At 35.2% G+C, this 17,124-nt stretch overlaps 1 protein-coding gene across 1 annotated transcript in view; it reads left to right on the top strand.

The window, feature by feature from the left end:
* Nucleotides 1–17,124, top strand: part of LOC306845724 (collagen alpha-1(XI) chain-like) — a 77,909-nt gene that overhangs the window by 36,034 nt on the left and 24,751 nt on the right. The window contains exons 21-41 of the mRNA XM_079378683.1: nucleotides 1,599–1,652; nucleotides 1,744–1,788; nucleotides 2,525–2,578; nucleotides 3,716–3,760; nucleotides 4,322–4,375; nucleotides 5,576–5,620; nucleotides 5,877–5,930; nucleotides 6,025–6,069; nucleotides 6,895–6,948; nucleotides 7,099–7,206; nucleotides 7,548–7,601; nucleotides 9,625–9,678; nucleotides 9,802–9,846; nucleotides 9,947–10,000; nucleotides 10,101–10,145; nucleotides 10,253–10,306; nucleotides 11,010–11,063; nucleotides 11,484–11,537; nucleotides 11,661–11,768; nucleotides 11,948–12,037; nucleotides 13,549–13,602. Of these exons, the coding sequence (XP_079234809.1) occupies nucleotides 1,599–1,652; nucleotides 1,744–1,788; nucleotides 2,525–2,578; nucleotides 3,716–3,760; nucleotides 4,322–4,375; nucleotides 5,576–5,620; nucleotides 5,877–5,930; nucleotides 6,025–6,069; nucleotides 6,895–6,948; nucleotides 7,099–7,206; nucleotides 7,548–7,601; nucleotides 9,625–9,678; nucleotides 9,802–9,846; nucleotides 9,947–10,000; nucleotides 10,101–10,145; nucleotides 10,253–10,306; nucleotides 11,010–11,063; nucleotides 11,484–11,537; nucleotides 11,661–11,768; nucleotides 11,948–12,037; nucleotides 13,549–13,602 (1,224 nt within the window). The remainder of the gene's footprint in view (nucleotides 1–1,598; nucleotides 1,653–1,743; nucleotides 1,789–2,524; nucleotides 2,579–3,715; nucleotides 3,761–4,321; nucleotides 4,376–5,575; nucleotides 5,621–5,876; nucleotides 5,931–6,024; nucleotides 6,070–6,894; nucleotides 6,949–7,098; nucleotides 7,207–7,547; nucleotides 7,602–9,624; nucleotides 9,679–9,801; nucleotides 9,847–9,946; nucleotides 10,001–10,100; nucleotides 10,146–10,252; nucleotides 10,307–11,009; nucleotides 11,064–11,483; nucleotides 11,538–11,660; nucleotides 11,769–11,947; nucleotides 12,038–13,548; nucleotides 13,603–17,124) is intronic.

Here is a 17,124-nt window from a genome sequence, read left to right as displayed (position 1 = left end):
CAATATTGTGAAGTAGTTTCATGTTTGCCATCATGGCAATAAATTATATATTGAAATATATTAAAATAGAAAGCGTTTATTTTAATTCGGAATAATATTTCACAATATTACTGTTTTACTGTATTTTGACCAAATAAATGCAGCCTTAGTAAGCATAAGAGATTTCTTAAAAAAAAAAAAAAAAAAAAAAATAGACTCCAAGCTTTTGAACGTGTATTTTTAATTCATGAAGGGTCTAAGACCACAAGTAATGTGACCTTTTCATGTAAGGTGTGTATTATCAAGTTAAAATTTTGTATATAACCTAATTAGGAAAAGTGAAATATCAAGTTAAGAATGGTAAGCATGTTTTTGAATTATTCAAATGTGCTTTGGGGCTCTCAGGACAGAACGTGAGGGTTATTAACTTCACTTTATGCCTAAAAGACCTTGACTGCCCACTATAATCACTCTTCACAGCCCACCCTACTCTTTCCACCTCAAATCTCAGTATTTGTTGCTCATTGCTCATTGAGGTAATGGCTCTGTATGAAGCGCTGCAGTTTTCTATTTTCTCCAGCTCTCTTTCTTGCTCTGTTTCTCACGACACACTAATAGTCTCACATATTTTACTCGCTCTTTGACTAAATACTCCATCAGCAGAGATCTAACAAATAACAGAATCAGCCCTGAAGATGTAGAACCTAATTGGAGCGAGTCCCACAGTTGATGTAGTGAACCTCTGGGTCTACAGCACTAACCCAATGTACCTTTGTTTCTGTTTTGCTTAGTTGTTTCTAAACCATTTTGAATGAATTAATAAAAAACATATTCAGAGTGTCCTTTCTTAAACCTTGTGCTCAGACCGGAAAAATAATTAACCTTTATTTTTCCTTTAAGATGATTTTAATATGTCTCTCTGAGTTGACCCAAACACAGTATGCAGATATTATTGAAGCCTTAATCGGTCTAGATCACAAAGGAGTCATACTTTTGAAAAATGTGACTGTTACAATGTAACTACAGGGGGTCCACCACTAAAGTTCAGCTAAATGTTTTCCTGTCTCTCCGCTTTAACTTATATTACTCATCAATAATGATATTGTAATGTAATGAATAATAATGAATATGAATATAATGATATTGTAATGTAATGAATAATAATGAATATGAATAATAATGATATTGTAATGTAATCATCGTCATAAATTGTTTAGTGACCTAAAACTGGACCTGCGGGCCAAAGCTGGTCCATGATGCCTTTTGATATGTCCTGCCATGCCATATCACAAAAGGGGGTTAATACGATTTAGGTGAATGCGATTTTTTTTTTATGTAAATTTTAATATAATATTAATTCAACATTTACTTTTTAGCCCACAGCCCTCAATGTAGTTAGTTTTTTGGCTCTTTATAGTAGAACGTTTGGCCAAATCTCTTGTAAATGTATGTATAAATATGGTACTTGTTGTAAATTCAAAATACAACACATATGTACTGTAAAAGGGGTCCATACTCCATATCTCTATCTACCAAGGGGTCTTTTGGCCTGAAGACTACTTGTGTTCAGTGTAACGGACTGATTAGTTCTCATAATATGTCTCTTTTTTTATTACCAGGGTCCAAGAGGACTTCTGGGCCCCAGAGGTTCTGCTGGGACCCCTGGACAGCGTGTATGTACCATAAACACCATACTTACTTAATTACAACTGTACAAATAGCATGAAACTTACAGCTAAAAACTTCTTTTTTATACACATGCAGGGTCTTTCTGGATTGGATGGACCACCTGGCCCTAAAGGAAATATGGTAAGGACTTTCTCTCCCCTCTTCTGGTTACCTCATGAAGGGGTTTCCTGGTTTCCCAACCTCTTACCACTCTGAACCATATTTGTTGTCCCGAGTAAAGGTCACATCTAAGTAAGGCTATTAGATTAGATAAACACAGTAGGCCTGGCAGGAGAGAGCTAATGTCACTGTTACTGCAGCAGCAGGGGGGTGATCTTTGACCTGGAAGTGCTGAAAATAAGAAGGCATGAAGCATGCCACTAAAATATATGCATGTATGTGTGTATATGTGTATATATGTATGTATGCGTGTATATATATATATATATATATATATATATATATATATATATATATATATATATGTATGTATATGTGTGTGTGTGCGTGTGCGTGTGTGTGTGTGCGTGTGTGTGTGTGTGTGTGTGTAAATATTTTTTTTCATTCACTCAAGGTCTCAAACTACAACTGCCTTTCTTATGCAGTTTGTTGTACAAGTTTTACCCATCTCTGTCTCTTCCTCTTTGCCAGTGGTTTAAAGCTGCTATAATAGATTTTATTACAGTAGGCTGTGCAATTCAGGAAGGACGGCCAATGGAAAAAAGATGGATTTGCAATTTTCACGTGTCTGTTGTTTAACATGTATTTTTGGAGTTTGAGGTATTGGGACTGTTCTTTATAAAATGTCATAGGCTCCCTGAAACAGTGAAGTGTAGGAATAATAATAGTGTTGTGTTTTTGTTAAATGTTGTAACAGGGTCCTCAAGGAGAGCCTGGACCTCCTGGGCAACAGGGGAACCCCGGTCCGCATGTAAGTATCAGTTAGTTGATCACCTTCTGTCAGTCTTGCCTTTTTCTCACTCTCTCTGTCTTTCTCTCAGACAACCTGATTGTGTTTTTCTAATCAAGAATCTTTCACTTCCCATTTTCCATGACATTTTTGTGGCTTTTAGTCTTTGTCTATTAGCTTTGAAGTAATCTATACACCGAACTCCTAAAAGTTGACAAAAACAATCTTTTGTAGATACACAATATATACACTACTGTTCAAAAAGGTCAGTAAAAGGTCAATTTTTTAAAGAAATTAATACATTTATTTAGCCATTTCAAATAAATGATGTTCTTTTAAACTCTCTATTCATCAAAAAAAACTAAATAATAATAAAATAAATCCACTAAACTATTATGCAGCACAACTGTTTCCAACATTGATAATAATAAATGCTTCTCAAGCAGCAAATCAGCATTTTAGAATGATTTCTAAATTGTCATGAGACACTGGAGTAATGGCTGCAGAAAATTCAGCTTTGCATCACAGGAATAAATTACACTTGAAAATATATTCAAATAGAAAATAGTACTTTTGAATGCTAAAAATAATTTGCAATATACTGTTTAGCGTATTTTTATTAAATAAATGCAGCCTTGCTGACGCCAAACTTTTGAACAGTAGTGTAAATGAACCAAAAGCATTGATGATTCATGTTCATGTACTGAGTAGAATCTTGTCCAATCAGATGCTTTCCAGAATGAGAAAGTCCCTCCCCCAGTACCACCCCCAACTGACTAGCTATTAGCAAATCATGTTTATGACTGTGACATACATCTGCTATAGATGTTTGGCTAGTTTAAAAGAAAAAGGAACCCACCCCTTCAATATCTCCCACACACACTTCCTATTTTAATTGGAAATGTTTCAACACAGTGATTTCATTGATTCATTACATGCTCTTTTTATGCATTTTCTGTTGTATTCGGTTAAAGGTGGAGCTTAATGAACTGTCATAAAAAAAGAATTTGACAGAAAAAGTCATGTGGAAATATTAATTCACAGAATAACATATCATGTTCATCATTCTTTCTGTTTTTTCCAATATAAACATTACTGTCAGATTTCCCCTGAAGACTCCATGTTGTACTGCCTGACTTCTGAAATCTTGTCTTGCAGGGTCTGCCTGGTCCTCAAGGTCCGATCGGTCCACCTGGAGAGAAAGTGAGTTTGCCCCTGCAGCCATCGTCTTTGTTATTACAGATGGCGTTTTTCTGGCCTAACCCTATAAACGATTCAACAGACTCCTCGGTTTCCAAGCTGTAGGTTGCTAACAGATCAATGCTGACTAGAGGAAAACCACATACACACACACACCTCAAGAATCGCTAATGCTTTGACAAGCAGGAGATATGCTTACACACATAACTGTCATTGGTTGGTCTCTCAGACAAGCGTTTTCTCAGGGCTCCTGGAGGGAGGCCAGAGAGTCTGAAATGTGAGTCCAGAAGTGGTGGAGTGTTTCCAGACGTACCATATGATTAGATTTCTTCTTTACCAAGAGGAAAAACATGATAATGAAGTGCTTTAGAATTGAACTGCTTATAAAAGTTGCCCAGCGAATCACTTGGGCACACCAGTAATCGCAGCCTTAATTGTGTGTGTTTTTCCTCGCTCTTCTCTTTCTTCCTTCTTTTTTGTCACTTATCCTCTTTCTTTTCTCTCTCTCTCTCTCTCTCTCTCTCTCTCTCTCTCTCTCTCTCTCTCTCTCTCTCTCTCTCATAGGGTCCCAATGGAAAACAGGGGCTCCATGGACTGGCTGGGGCTGATGGGCCTTCCGTAAGTGGATTTTTCTGTATTTCATATTCTCCCCTCCCCTAAATCTCCATGTTCATATCAGAAATACTTTGCATCATCACACATCATTAGCCAGTAACCAGGTTGGTGATAATCCTGGCTTGAGGGGAATATATTTACCTTGCACAATTTATAATTAAAGTGTCGGGTGCCTTTCAATCCATAAATTGAAATTTGAATTGGAATGACAGTGATGGAAGTGGAATTTACTGAATTTCAGTCCAAAGAAATTCAACACAGACACGGCAGAGGACTTTCATTAGTCCAACACAACATCAAAATTTGCAAAAACAGAAATATTCTTTGATTTCAGTCTTATAGCCTGTTTCATGTGGATTGACTTTAAATATAGCATTCTGGGGAATGAAATTCCACTGTGGTCCATAAAATTATATATATAATTTCTTTATAATATTTGGTGTTGTTGGTTATTGACGTAAATAATATCTAATACTTATAGAATAAAAAAAAAAAATCTAAATAATATGATTTTTTTTCAGAAATTTAGTATGTATTTATTTTTGGAAGAAAAATATTGTATGGTAAAATAGTCTTTGAATATATATGCGTATGCCTTTTTTAATTGCATTTATTATAATGTTATTGTAATGGGTGTTTATGTCACAAATAATAATATACATTACCATTCAAAAATTGGGGTCTGTAAATTTTGAAAGAAATCTTATATGACATAAAGCTATGTTTATTTTATAAAAAAAATATAGTAAACATTATAAAATTAAATTGATTACAAAATAACTTTTTCTATTTGAATATATTTTAAAATATTATTTATTCCTGTGATGGCAAAGCTGAATTTTCAGCAGCCATTACTAGTCTTCAGTGTCACATGATCCTTCAGAAATCCTTCTAATATGCTGATTTGCTGCTCAAGATCTTATAATATAAGAATACAGAATCTTATAATCTTACAAAAACTATCTTATTATTTTCACTGTTGTTTTCAGTATTATTTGATAAAGAAATAAAGGTCAAAATACCAGCAACAGTAATGCACAACCTCTAAATATTTCATTCCTGCAAAAAAAGACTGGCGTTTTTAATATTCTGAATATTGTAAATTACTGTACACTAAATCCATGAGACCATACCCAGCTGCATTTGCCTCGTGTTACTTTCAGACTTTCAATGAAGATGCTTTTGTTTATAATCTTTACACAGGGTCATCCTGGGAAGGAGGGTCCTCCCGGGGAGAAAGGAGCAGCTGTGAGTGTATTTTTAGTTGGTCTCGAAATGAATTGTCACTCTAAGTTCCAGTTATTACCCACATTTCAAGTACAAAGCCACTAAACACCCGTAAGGCACAATTTTGCAGCTGTCTAAAAGTTCAGTAGTGAAATTAAAGCCATTTCTCTGTCTGTACTTAACACTTAATGTGTGGCCCCTTTAGATGTTTAAAACCTAATTCCCCTCTATTAATCCTGATTGATTCAGTGTTATTATATTTACTCATTTCCTATAGGGCCACTCAGGTCCCCAGGGGTCCATTGGCTATCCCGGTCCCCGAGGCGTGAAGGTAAACAGCCTTGATTCTCTTCATCTCACTGGTTCTTTATTATGTGCTTTTATTCTATCCATTAGAGTCGCTATTTATTGTTCTGTCCATTTAGGGTGCAGAGGGCGTTCGTGGTTTGAAGGGTGGCAAAGGAGAAAAGGTAAGCAAATTACCCGTTCCCTGTGTCCATTACTGAGCTCTTGGGTCAGCCTCTAAAATGAGATACACAGATGACAGACCAGCAGCTACAACTGGAAGGCCATTTCAGGGACTATTTGCAAAATGGCTTCATTCAGGTGTTATGGGTGTGTGGTATAAGGCAGAGCCATACAACTGGATATCAGTAGAGATTTATAAGCAGGAAAGTGATAGAAGAATTATAATATGTTACAATTGTTTGTACATATATACAGTATTGTAGCTCTATCTGCTTCAGGCTGTATCCTCTGCAGTGGCCACCAAGTGTCAGTGTTTCATTCAATAGTCAAGACTTTTGTTTCTAAAATGCATCTTTATTTATATGAAATAATAAGTCTAAATCTTAAAATTTTAAATTTAAGAACACTTTTGTAGTTTGTTAAATGAACATACAATCGTAAATATGATTTAATTTCTCAGACTGAGCCAGTTTGAACCTGCAGTTTACACTATGGCCACAAGATGCCAGCATTTAGCCATTATGTTCTTATGGAGTATTGGATTAAAAATACTAGATAGTTCATTCAGTATTTTTAGTTTTTTACTTTGGAAGTTTGAAAATCTATGAAATGACAATTTTTATTTAAATATTTTAGGTTACCACATTTATCTATCTAGCTAGCTATCTGTCTGTATGTCTGTCATAAGTTTGCTGTTTTTCATTCATTCATTCATTCGTTCATTCGTTCATTCATTCATTCATTCATTCGTTCGTTCATTCATATGTACATATATACAAAAGTTTACATTTTCCCCAAATGTATGATCTGAGTTTGACTGATTTCAGGGAGAGGATGGTTTTCCTGGGTTCAAGGGTGACATGGGCCTCAAGGGTGATAAGGTGAGTAACAAACAAGTATAGTTACATTTAATTTCAATCAACTCTTATAAACACTTATTTATTATTTATTTAAGGTGAGTTTTAACCATTTAGTTGTTACAAGTCTAATATAATGTTGTTGCTGGTTGCTGCATTGTTTCTGGTGTTCAGGGAGAGGTTGGCGTGTTGGGCTCCAGAGGAGAAGACGGACCAGAGGGGCCGAAAGGTAAATCAGGTCCCACTGGAGAAATTGGTCCCATGGGCACGGCAGGAGAGAAGGTCAGTTTGAAACTCATTACGTTCAATATAATGGTAAAGCACTTGAAATGACCAGCCCTGGCAAAATCAACACTAGGGTTTTTGGGGCACTTAAGTGTCTGTCAGGGATTATTAATACATGTGTGAATTAAAACCTAAAATGACACCGAACTCATAATCATAAAATATTGTGAATGCCAGTTTTAAATGTCAGCCAAATACTCCATTACAGCGCCAATATGCTTTTACAGTTTATGGAGGGTGGTGAAATGCTTTATTGTTACTGTATAGGGCCTGATGATTATTTAAAACTTCAAAATGACAATGTGCTGAGTTTGTTCTTTTTTCTTTTCGTTTTTTAGGGCAAACTTGGTGTTCCAGGTTTGCCTGGCTACCCAGGAAGACAAGGTCCTAAAGTAAGTACTGACACGTTTCCTGTTGCAACTTTATCATTACTTCATGTTATTTCTATATTATTTTAATTTATGTTTTCAAAGCATTTCTAAGATTAGTAAATCTAGATTAAATTTAGACACTAATCCTAAATAAAACTATGAAGTTATCATGTCTCTCTTAAACCACTGTCAGTACTGCTTTATTTATATTTTGCCGAGCGCTGCTTTTGACACGCAAGGCCTGCTGTTCTCTGATAGCCTGTGTTTATATAGTTAATAGGATAAACTCATTCTCCATGACGCTGACTGCTTTATCTCTTGGCCACCCAGCATGCAATAAGTGCAGGTCTGTGAACAGCTCAAGACTGTGCAGACACAGTTTGTGATGTTTATCAGCTAATTCATTCACCATCAAACACCATCAAAACAAGCATTTGATTCAGTATAGGGCTGGTCCACTCAAATAGCTTGAACTCCCTGGTATTTATTCATTGAGTTTTACTTTTGAAGTTTTTTATTAAATGGATCCTACTTTGCTTGAATAGCAAGTGGTGCAAAGTGACATTGAAGTAGTGTACAACCTGCTTTGTCAGCTATTTCAGCTCTGGGTTTACAGTTGATGTTTGGCCTGTTCAGGTTTCCGTTTAAATTATTTGAGGAGTGTTTGAGCGTGGAACAAAGTGTGGAGTTATTATTTCATATGGAGTGAGGAGGGTCTTGTTTTGTTATTTGAGTTCCAGTTATTCCATCACGTACGGATGCACGATATATCAGTGTCATATTGATAATTAATGGGTATTGTTATTTTTTTAGTCATTATTGTTGATATTAATATTTCATTATTTTACTAATTTCCTCTCCTTTAACCTTTGACTTGCTACATGTTTTTTTTATTACTACTATATTATTTGCCATAATCTATGACTCACTTAAGTTTATTTTTAAAACACTAATAATTTAGTAGTATTGTTAAATGTAATCTTTAGCAAATCTGAAAAAAATAAAATAAAATAAAATTCTAAATTAATACCCATTTTTCATACTGTAAAGCAAAATGTTGGGATGCCTGAATTAACTAGTAGAATTTAAAACAAAAGATTTTAGTTTTTAGCTTTTTTTTTTTATTCACTTTTATCTATTTTTTTAAACACACTTATTTAGGCACTGATGAAGAGTTTAATGCCAAAACTCTTTGCAATTCGTTATTTTTAAAGCCTTTTTTTTCATGTGTGAATCTTTTTCCCCCTCAATTTAGACAAAGAGTTTCTGCCATTTATTGATTATGGTGCATAACATAAAAATAAGTGGTTTATTGTGCATCCAACATAAGCATAACATGTTAATGGGTTAATGTTAGTGTTTTAATAACACATTAAACTTCTCCAAGTGCTGTTTGTGTGCATGTGCGTGTGTGATTCAAAATTAGATATTAGATATAATGTATCAGTTGAAAAATGTAAAACCCAGAGTGGAGCTGGAGCATTGCGATTAGTGTTCACTTTCAGTGGGAATGGGAAATTGCTGTCGGCCTTCTCCACTCACTTCCCCTTGTTCAGTCAAACTGCAGTGTTTCCTTTTCTGTGTGTGTGCGTGCGTTCATGCGTGTGTGTGTGTGTGTGTGTGTGTGTTTGCAGTTGTCTGTTTGATTTGCTCCATTATCCTGTGCAGGCAACCATCCCGTGGAGTAAATTACTGATGCGTACTCATTGTGCACAGACCGCTTCCCCTTCTTTGCTTGCCAAAATAATTTGACCTTCAATTTTATCTCCTGTCCTTATGCTAACAAGCGCACACCTCTCATGTTTATCAACTCCTAAAGCTAGTATCACCCATATAACATTAGCATTACCAGTAACGATGTTGAATTATTCTTCAAGGACACCCTCTCTCTGTCAACACAGCTTCACTTTTGCTCAAAAAACAATGTTTTTGGCATGTTTTAAAGGATATTGGATACTTTTTAAGTGAAGTGAGCATGTTATTTACATGATATCGTTGAAAACTGCTCCCCTCAATGTATCTAATAATCTGTCTCCATCTACAGGGTTCAACTGGTTTCGTTGGCTTCCCTGGAGCCAATGGTGAGAAGGGAGGAAGGGTATGTATGAGCCATTTCTATCACACCTCTCTGGTTCTGATTACAAACAACTTCTACCAGACGTTGACTAGTCTTAGAGCTAAGTTATTGTAATGATAGGTTTTTAATTGTTTTGTTTTTTAGGGTATTGCTGGTAAAGCAGGCCCACGAGGACAAAGAGGACCAACGGTATGTCATGCTTGAAACTTTTAAGTAGAAAAGAACACTTTTTTTTTTCCACATACGCTAGTGATATACAAGACTTATCACTAATAACTCTTGTCCTCAGGGTCCCCGTGGTGGAAGAGGTGCCAGAGGCCCAACAGGAAAACCTGGAGCAAAGGTCAGGCTTCATTAGTCCAGATCCAGCTAACTTAATTAGTTATTGGTGTTTGTGAATGCTTGCTTTTAACAGCCACCTTTGACTGTGTTTCATTTTTTAGGGAACAGCAGGAAATGATGGACCAGCTGGTGGCCCAGGAGAGAGAGTGAGTGATCGCTGAATTAGTTCTCCCATTCAATTGTATTTTTCAGATTTCCAGGTCAAAACTTTTCCATTAAATTTCCCTTACATGTTACTTTCTTCATGTTTTAGGGACTCCAAGGACCTCAGGGCCCTGTCGGATTAACAGGCCCTAAAGGACCACCTGTATGTGGTTTTATCAATTTTAAATGTTTTTGATCATTTTAATGCTGTGGAAAGAAGTTATTCTACTCTTCAACTTACTTTAGAATTTCCACTGCGGAAGAAAATCGTTTATAAGGGAGAGAAAAGTCAAAATTGAGATAAAGGAAAAAGTTGAAGTTGAAATTATAAAATAAAATTCATATTCATGATACAAGTTCGAAATTATAATGACTTTTTAGTGTCTCATAAATTCTACTTTTTAACTCAATTTGTTTTCACTTAATTTTAGTTTTTACTCTTCTTTCTATTAAATTATAATTGAATTCATTGAAACATTGAACAAAATATTGAACAAATAAAACGTTGAAATTATAATTTTGACATTTAATGATTTAATAATTTTGTGTCATAAAAGTGTAATTATGTTAAAATGATGACTTAATTATTAATCATAATTGGAAAAATTATAAATTATGGCAAAAAAAAATTTAATGTCATGTTAAGTAATAATTTCTACTTTTTATGTCTTTTTATTTTGATTTGCGAGAGCATTATTGTTTTTCCTTATGTGGTTGAAATGGGCTTCCATACATTACACTTACTATACTATAGTACAAATGATAGTTCTAGCTGTAACCATTAAACCACAAAAGCATAATAGCCACAAGTCTATTATATAATAATTACATAAATGTAATCACTATTAATTATGTAATTCCCTCAGGGGCCTCCTGGAAAGGATGGATTGCCCGGTCACCCTGGACAGCGAGGAGAGACTGTGAGTATCGTTTTTTTCTTCATAAGTGTTTTCTGTCTCTTGAGTAAAGAGGAATAAATGTTGTGGACCGTGTTTATATGTGTATTACCTTTTAGCTGCTGACAGTGTCAAGGCGCTACACTGCTCTTGGCAGGTCTATCTTTCTGTTTTTAATCAAGAACGTCTGACAGATGGAGTGCTAAAAGGGGAAACTCATTTGTTTCACCCCTTTTGGTTTTTTTTAAGATGAAAATACTACACTTGAATTTCACTGATTTTAGGAAAAAAAGTGGATGTAACAAAAATAAGTGCTGCTGACTTTTCAGTGGCTGGATATGTACAATTTAGTGATATTTACATAGCTTCCGTCAGGTTTTCTCCAAGTTTGCTTCCAGAAATGTGATAAGTATGCTCACAATGACTATGCTTGTCCTAAAACAGGGTTTCCAAGGAAAGACTGGACCTCCTGGACCTGGAGGTGTCGTTGGCCCACAGGTGAGCTATAGCAGTTGCTGTTATATACGAGTAGAAATAAAATGTTAAAAAAAATTAGCTCTTATAAAACATCTCCTGCAGTTAGCCAGAAGTTAAATAAAAAAACCTGTTTGAATTTGAAAGGGCTCTACAGGAGAAACTGGACCTGTTGGAGAGAGAGGACATCCTGGATCACCAGGCCCCCCTGGAGAGCAAGGTCTTCCCGGAGCTGCTGGCAAAGAAGGTGGAAAGGTATTAGGTTTGCTAAGCACGATCTCTTCAGATCACTCAAGGGTAATAACTGGGAAGAATTCACATAATGTTCACTCCAATTTCACAATGTGTAGGTGGCTGGTAAGGCCTACAAATAGCAATGGAGGTTGGTGGTTTTAGGTTTGAAAACTAAATTCTCATCGTGTCTCTCCTTGAAGGGTGATCCAGGTCCTCAGGGGGTTTCTGGGAAACATGGCCCTGCCGGACTAAAAGGCTTCCCAGGCCAGAGGGGGATTCCTGGCACAGCGGTAAGAACAAACGAGTTAATGTCGTGTGCCCCTCCAAATGGCCATTAGCTGCTTAACCGCCTGCTGTTCATGCAAATGCTTACACTGGATGGATGCCTCAGGAGAGGGTATAGTCCTAACTATGAGACTGAAGCTCATGGAGATTAACTGGCATATTTAATGTGCATTTAGACCATAACACCGCAAAAAGTCCACTGCAGTATATTGCAGTACAACCAGGGACATATAAATAGCTCATTTTGATTTTATATAGACTTTAATACACAAAAGTCCACGATTTATTTGAAAGAAACTTGTGTGTACCAACATAATCTCTTGTTGCAGATACATTTTAGAAAATTTGTTCATTTTTTTATCAGATTTTACAGTCTCAAAGCTGTACTCAAATGACATAAAAGAAATGGGTAATACTTTATAATAACTGCACGCTACATGCTATAAATCATTATATATGAATTTCTACATGCTAATTCATCATTTATAAAGCATTGTCCCTACCCGACGGTAATAAGCAGTTTATAAATAAAGCTATAAATGCTTTGTTCTTGATTTATGAGCATATCTATAATTTGTTTAATAACTGTATTTTCATAATTTATTAGTGATCAGTTTATCATTTCTAAATTAAGTATGACATTATTTACAAACCTGTTATTTAGTTGTCGTCAGTGGTTCATAAGATCATAAAACACATTATTGATATGCTCATAAATCAAGAACAAAGCATGTATAGCTGTATTACAAACTGACTATTTACTAATGCTTAACTAATGGTCCATTGCGTGCAGTTATTATAAAGTTTTACCAAAAAATGCTAACCTATATCTCATCAAATGCTTGACTTTCAGTAAATTTCAAAGATGCAGTTTGACATGTTTATTGTCCCTCTGATCTGGAACTCTGTGGGCTTGAAAATGACTTTGTACATAACAAATCGCCACAGTTGGCCAACTCAAAGCAGGCATATGTCACAGGGACTTGGAAATGTCTCTACTAGTTTTTCTTCATTAAGAGTATTTAAAATTGTGGGACTGAATATAATCAAAAATTGTTTTGTTTTTAGTATAAAAAACAGCATCTGCCTTCGTGATGAATTTCAGTCTCCACTAGTTATCTCTTTCATAAATCAATTGTTGTTGAAAGTCACATTTGAAACACAAAGCCAGTATGATTTCAATAAACAACAGTTGATGTTGCCGTCACTTGCTGTTTTGATGTTTACTTTTAGCTGGCTCATATGTTTTTCATGACTCAGATGGGAGAAGAGTGACGTGTCCTTGGCGGCACATGACATTGCACTGCCAGCACTTGTTTCTGATGTAGGAAATAAAGAGATTGGCAGTTGTATAAACACTCTGGGCTGTATTTCCAGGAGACATATAGTACAAACAGCTGTCTTACACTGGCACAAACACATACAAGCACACGCAGAGTTTCAGATGCCACTTTGACAGATTCTGAAGCACAGCTCTCATTAGAGAATTAAACCGCTCTCTCTCCTTCTCACACAGGGTCCATCTGGTCTGAAGGGAGGCGAGGGTCCACAGGGTCCACCCGGTCCTATTGTAAGTACCTGTGTTACCATAGAAACTCTGTCACTGCAAACGATCAATCTGCAAGCTTTGCCTGTATTAGTGAAGTGACATCAGGCAAATTTTGGAGCGGGCACAGTCAGCAGGTGGTGAATTTAATGACCAGTAAAGTTGGCACTGAGAAGCCCAGTTTGGTGTGTGATCTGATCCCACACAGTCTGATCATGCTGAATGAGTCAGGCCTAATCAGTAAGTCCGTCACCACGTCAGTAATTGCATTTGAATCATACATGAAATATGCTTAGAGATTCAGGCCTGTTGTCATTAGGAATGTAAAATGTACTGTGATTTTGATACGGTATGTGCTTGTGTGGTTTGTGAAGTGCACTCGTGATAATTCTGCTAAGCACCAGAGCGATCAGATGTACATTGGGAAAAATGCCTGACTTGGACTGAATTATAATTATATTTTATAACTGAATTATAAAATACTAATGAAACATTTACATTACATGTTTAGTGTCAGAATATTGGACTTGTGTATTAGACCTATAATGAAAATATTGAAAAGGAAAGAGAAATATTTCCTTCTTAAAACTTCAAGCAACTTAATTGAGAAATATATATATATTTTTTTATATTTATATTAAAAATATCAAAATCATTTATATATAGTGTGTGTGTGTGTGTGAGAGCGCGTTTTTGTGACAAATGAGGACATCAATTTGTATAATGACACAGGTATGACATGGGTATTACAAGGTGAAGGTGACTTTTCAGGACATTGCCCCATGTCCCCACTTTTCAAAACACTTATAAATCATACAGAGTGAGGTTTTTTGGGGGAAAGTAGAAATGTCTCCTGTGAGGGCTAAGTTTATAGGGTAGGTGTAGGGCAATAGCACATACAGTTTGTACAGTATAAAAACCATTACGCCTATGGGATGTCCCCACTTTTCACAAAAACAAACGTGTGTGTGTGTGTATGTGTGTGTGTGTGTGTGTTAGTGCTGGGCAATGATTAATCGCATCCGAAATAAAAGTTTTTTGTACATAATATATTTGTGCGTACTGTGCATATTTATTATGTATATGTAAAAACACACACATACAGTATATATTTTAAAAATATTTACATGTATTTACATGTATATATTTATATTCATATAATTTATATTATATAAATATATTTAATATATAAACATAACATATGTTTCTTAAATATATACATGTATGTGTTTGTATTTATATATACAAAATAAATATACACAGTACATACACATATATTATGTACACAAAAACTTTTATGTATATATATATATATATATATATATTTGCCCAGCACTTCTATATATATATATATTGCACATAATGCATAAAAAAGCCACTTAACATTTTAACTTCAGAACAGTTCTGTAATTAATTCTGTTCTATTAGAATGTAATTCTAATTTATTCTAAAAAATAAAAAAATGATATCATGTAATGTTTAATTAAATGTATTATCTTAATATATCTTATTATATTTATGTACAGTGCCGTGAAAAGGTTTTTCCCCCCTTCCTGTTGTTTTTATTTTTTGCATATTTGTCACACTTAAAAGATTCAGATAATCACACAAATTTTAATATTACACAAAGATAAATACAAAATGCAGTCTTTAAAGGTGCAGTGTGTAGATTTTAGCAGCATCTAGCGGTTGCTGCTAAAACAGCTCAGTCCCCCGCTCACCCCTCCCTTTAGAGAAGCTAAGGTGGCCGATACAGGGCTAAGATGTCATCGTCTAAGACCGCAGAGAGCAATGAGGTTTCTTTACAAAGGCAAATTTAGGAATTATATTTACTTAATTATTTAATAAACAGATGTCATTGCGAATATTACTGTTACTTGTTCAGCATTGTATCAGTGTTTTTTCGCAAGAACAACATAGTGTCGAAACGCGCTCTGTAGAGCAGTTTGTCCTTTTAGGGCTACTGTAGAAACATGGTGGCGACTTCCATGTAAGGGGACCCGCGGTGTATGTAGATACAAATTGTTCAATCTGAGGTAATAAAAACATAACGGTTCATTATGTAAGGTCTTTATACTCCTCTGAAAACATAGTTACGTATATTATATTGCATTTCTGTCTATAGATCATCCTAAATATTACACTGTGCACCTTTAAATGATGATTTCATTTATTAAGGGAAAAAAGCTGTCCAAACCTACCTGGCCCTACGTGAAAAATGAATTGCCCCCTCCTGTTAAATCATGAAAGAACTGTGATTAACCACATTATTTTAGAAAGCTGAGTTAAATTTCACTAGCCACACCCAGCCCTGTTTACTGCCAGACCTGTTGAATCAAGAAATCACTTCAACAGAACCTGTCTGACAAAGTGAAGCATGCTTAAAGAGCAACACATCATGCCGCAATCTGAAGAAATTCAAGAACAGATAAGAAACAAAATAGTTCACATGTATCAGATTGGAAAGGGTTATAAAGCCATTTCTAAGGCTTTGTGACTCCAGTGAACCACGGTCCGAGCCATTATCCACAAATAGAGAAAACTTGGAACAGTGGTGAACCTTCCCAGGAGTGGCCGGCCTACCAAAATTACTCCAAGAGTGCAACGACGACTCATCCAGGAGGTCATAAAAGAACCCAGAACAAGATCTAAAGAACTGCAGGCCTCACTTGCCTCAATTAAGGTCAGTGTTCATGATTCAACAATAAGAAAGAGACTGGGCAGAAACAGCATCCATGGGAGAGTTCCAAGGCAAAAGCTACTGCTGACCAAAAAGAGCGCAAAGGCTCGTCTCACATTTGGCAAAAAATATCTTGATTGTCCCCAAGACTTTATTATCCCCCAATGTGGCTGAATTAAAACTATTCTACAAAGAAGAGTGGGCCAAAATTCCTCAACAGTGATGTTAAAGACTCATTGCCAGTTATCGCAAATGCTTGATTGCAGTTGTTGCTGCAAAGGGTGACACAACCAGTTATTAGATTTAGGGGGCAAATACTTTTTCACGTAGTGCCAGGCAGGTTTGGACAGATTTGTTCCCATAATAAATGAAATCATCATTTCAAAACTGCATTTTGTATTTATTCGGGTTATCTTTGTGTAATATATATAGAGAAAGAGAGTTCAAGTATAAATTTTGTAATAATAATTTAAATAAAATGTAATATTTTCTGTTAGTATTTTACTTATATTTTACTAATACAAATATTTTGCTATTAATACAATAAAAATAGCATTATGTATACCCTTGTAAAAAAGTAATATATTTAAAATAAATTTATTTCATATTAAGTATAGTTCCAATCTATTAACATATTTACTGACATATTGCTGGAGACTTACTGATATAAAAAATATATTTTAACTTTATTTGAAGTGCTACTTGTGCACAATACACATTTTTAATGTCACTGTTGATGATAATCATATAATCTTTGAATAATATCGGCCTTTAAATGTGAGATAATTCAAGTGTACCTAAAGTAAAGCACAATTAAATATATTTCAGTATATCTTTAATTGGACTTCAGCACTATTTCCGCACAA

Source organism: Barbus barbus (genome assembly GCF_936440315.1).
Source record: "Barbus barbus genome assembly, chromosome: 26".
NCBI lineage: Eukaryota > Metazoa > Chordata > Actinopteri > Cypriniformes > Cyprinidae > Barbus > Barbus barbus.
The sequence above is the reverse complement of the archived record's forward strand: the minus strand, read 5'-3'. Positions and strand labels throughout refer to the sequence as shown.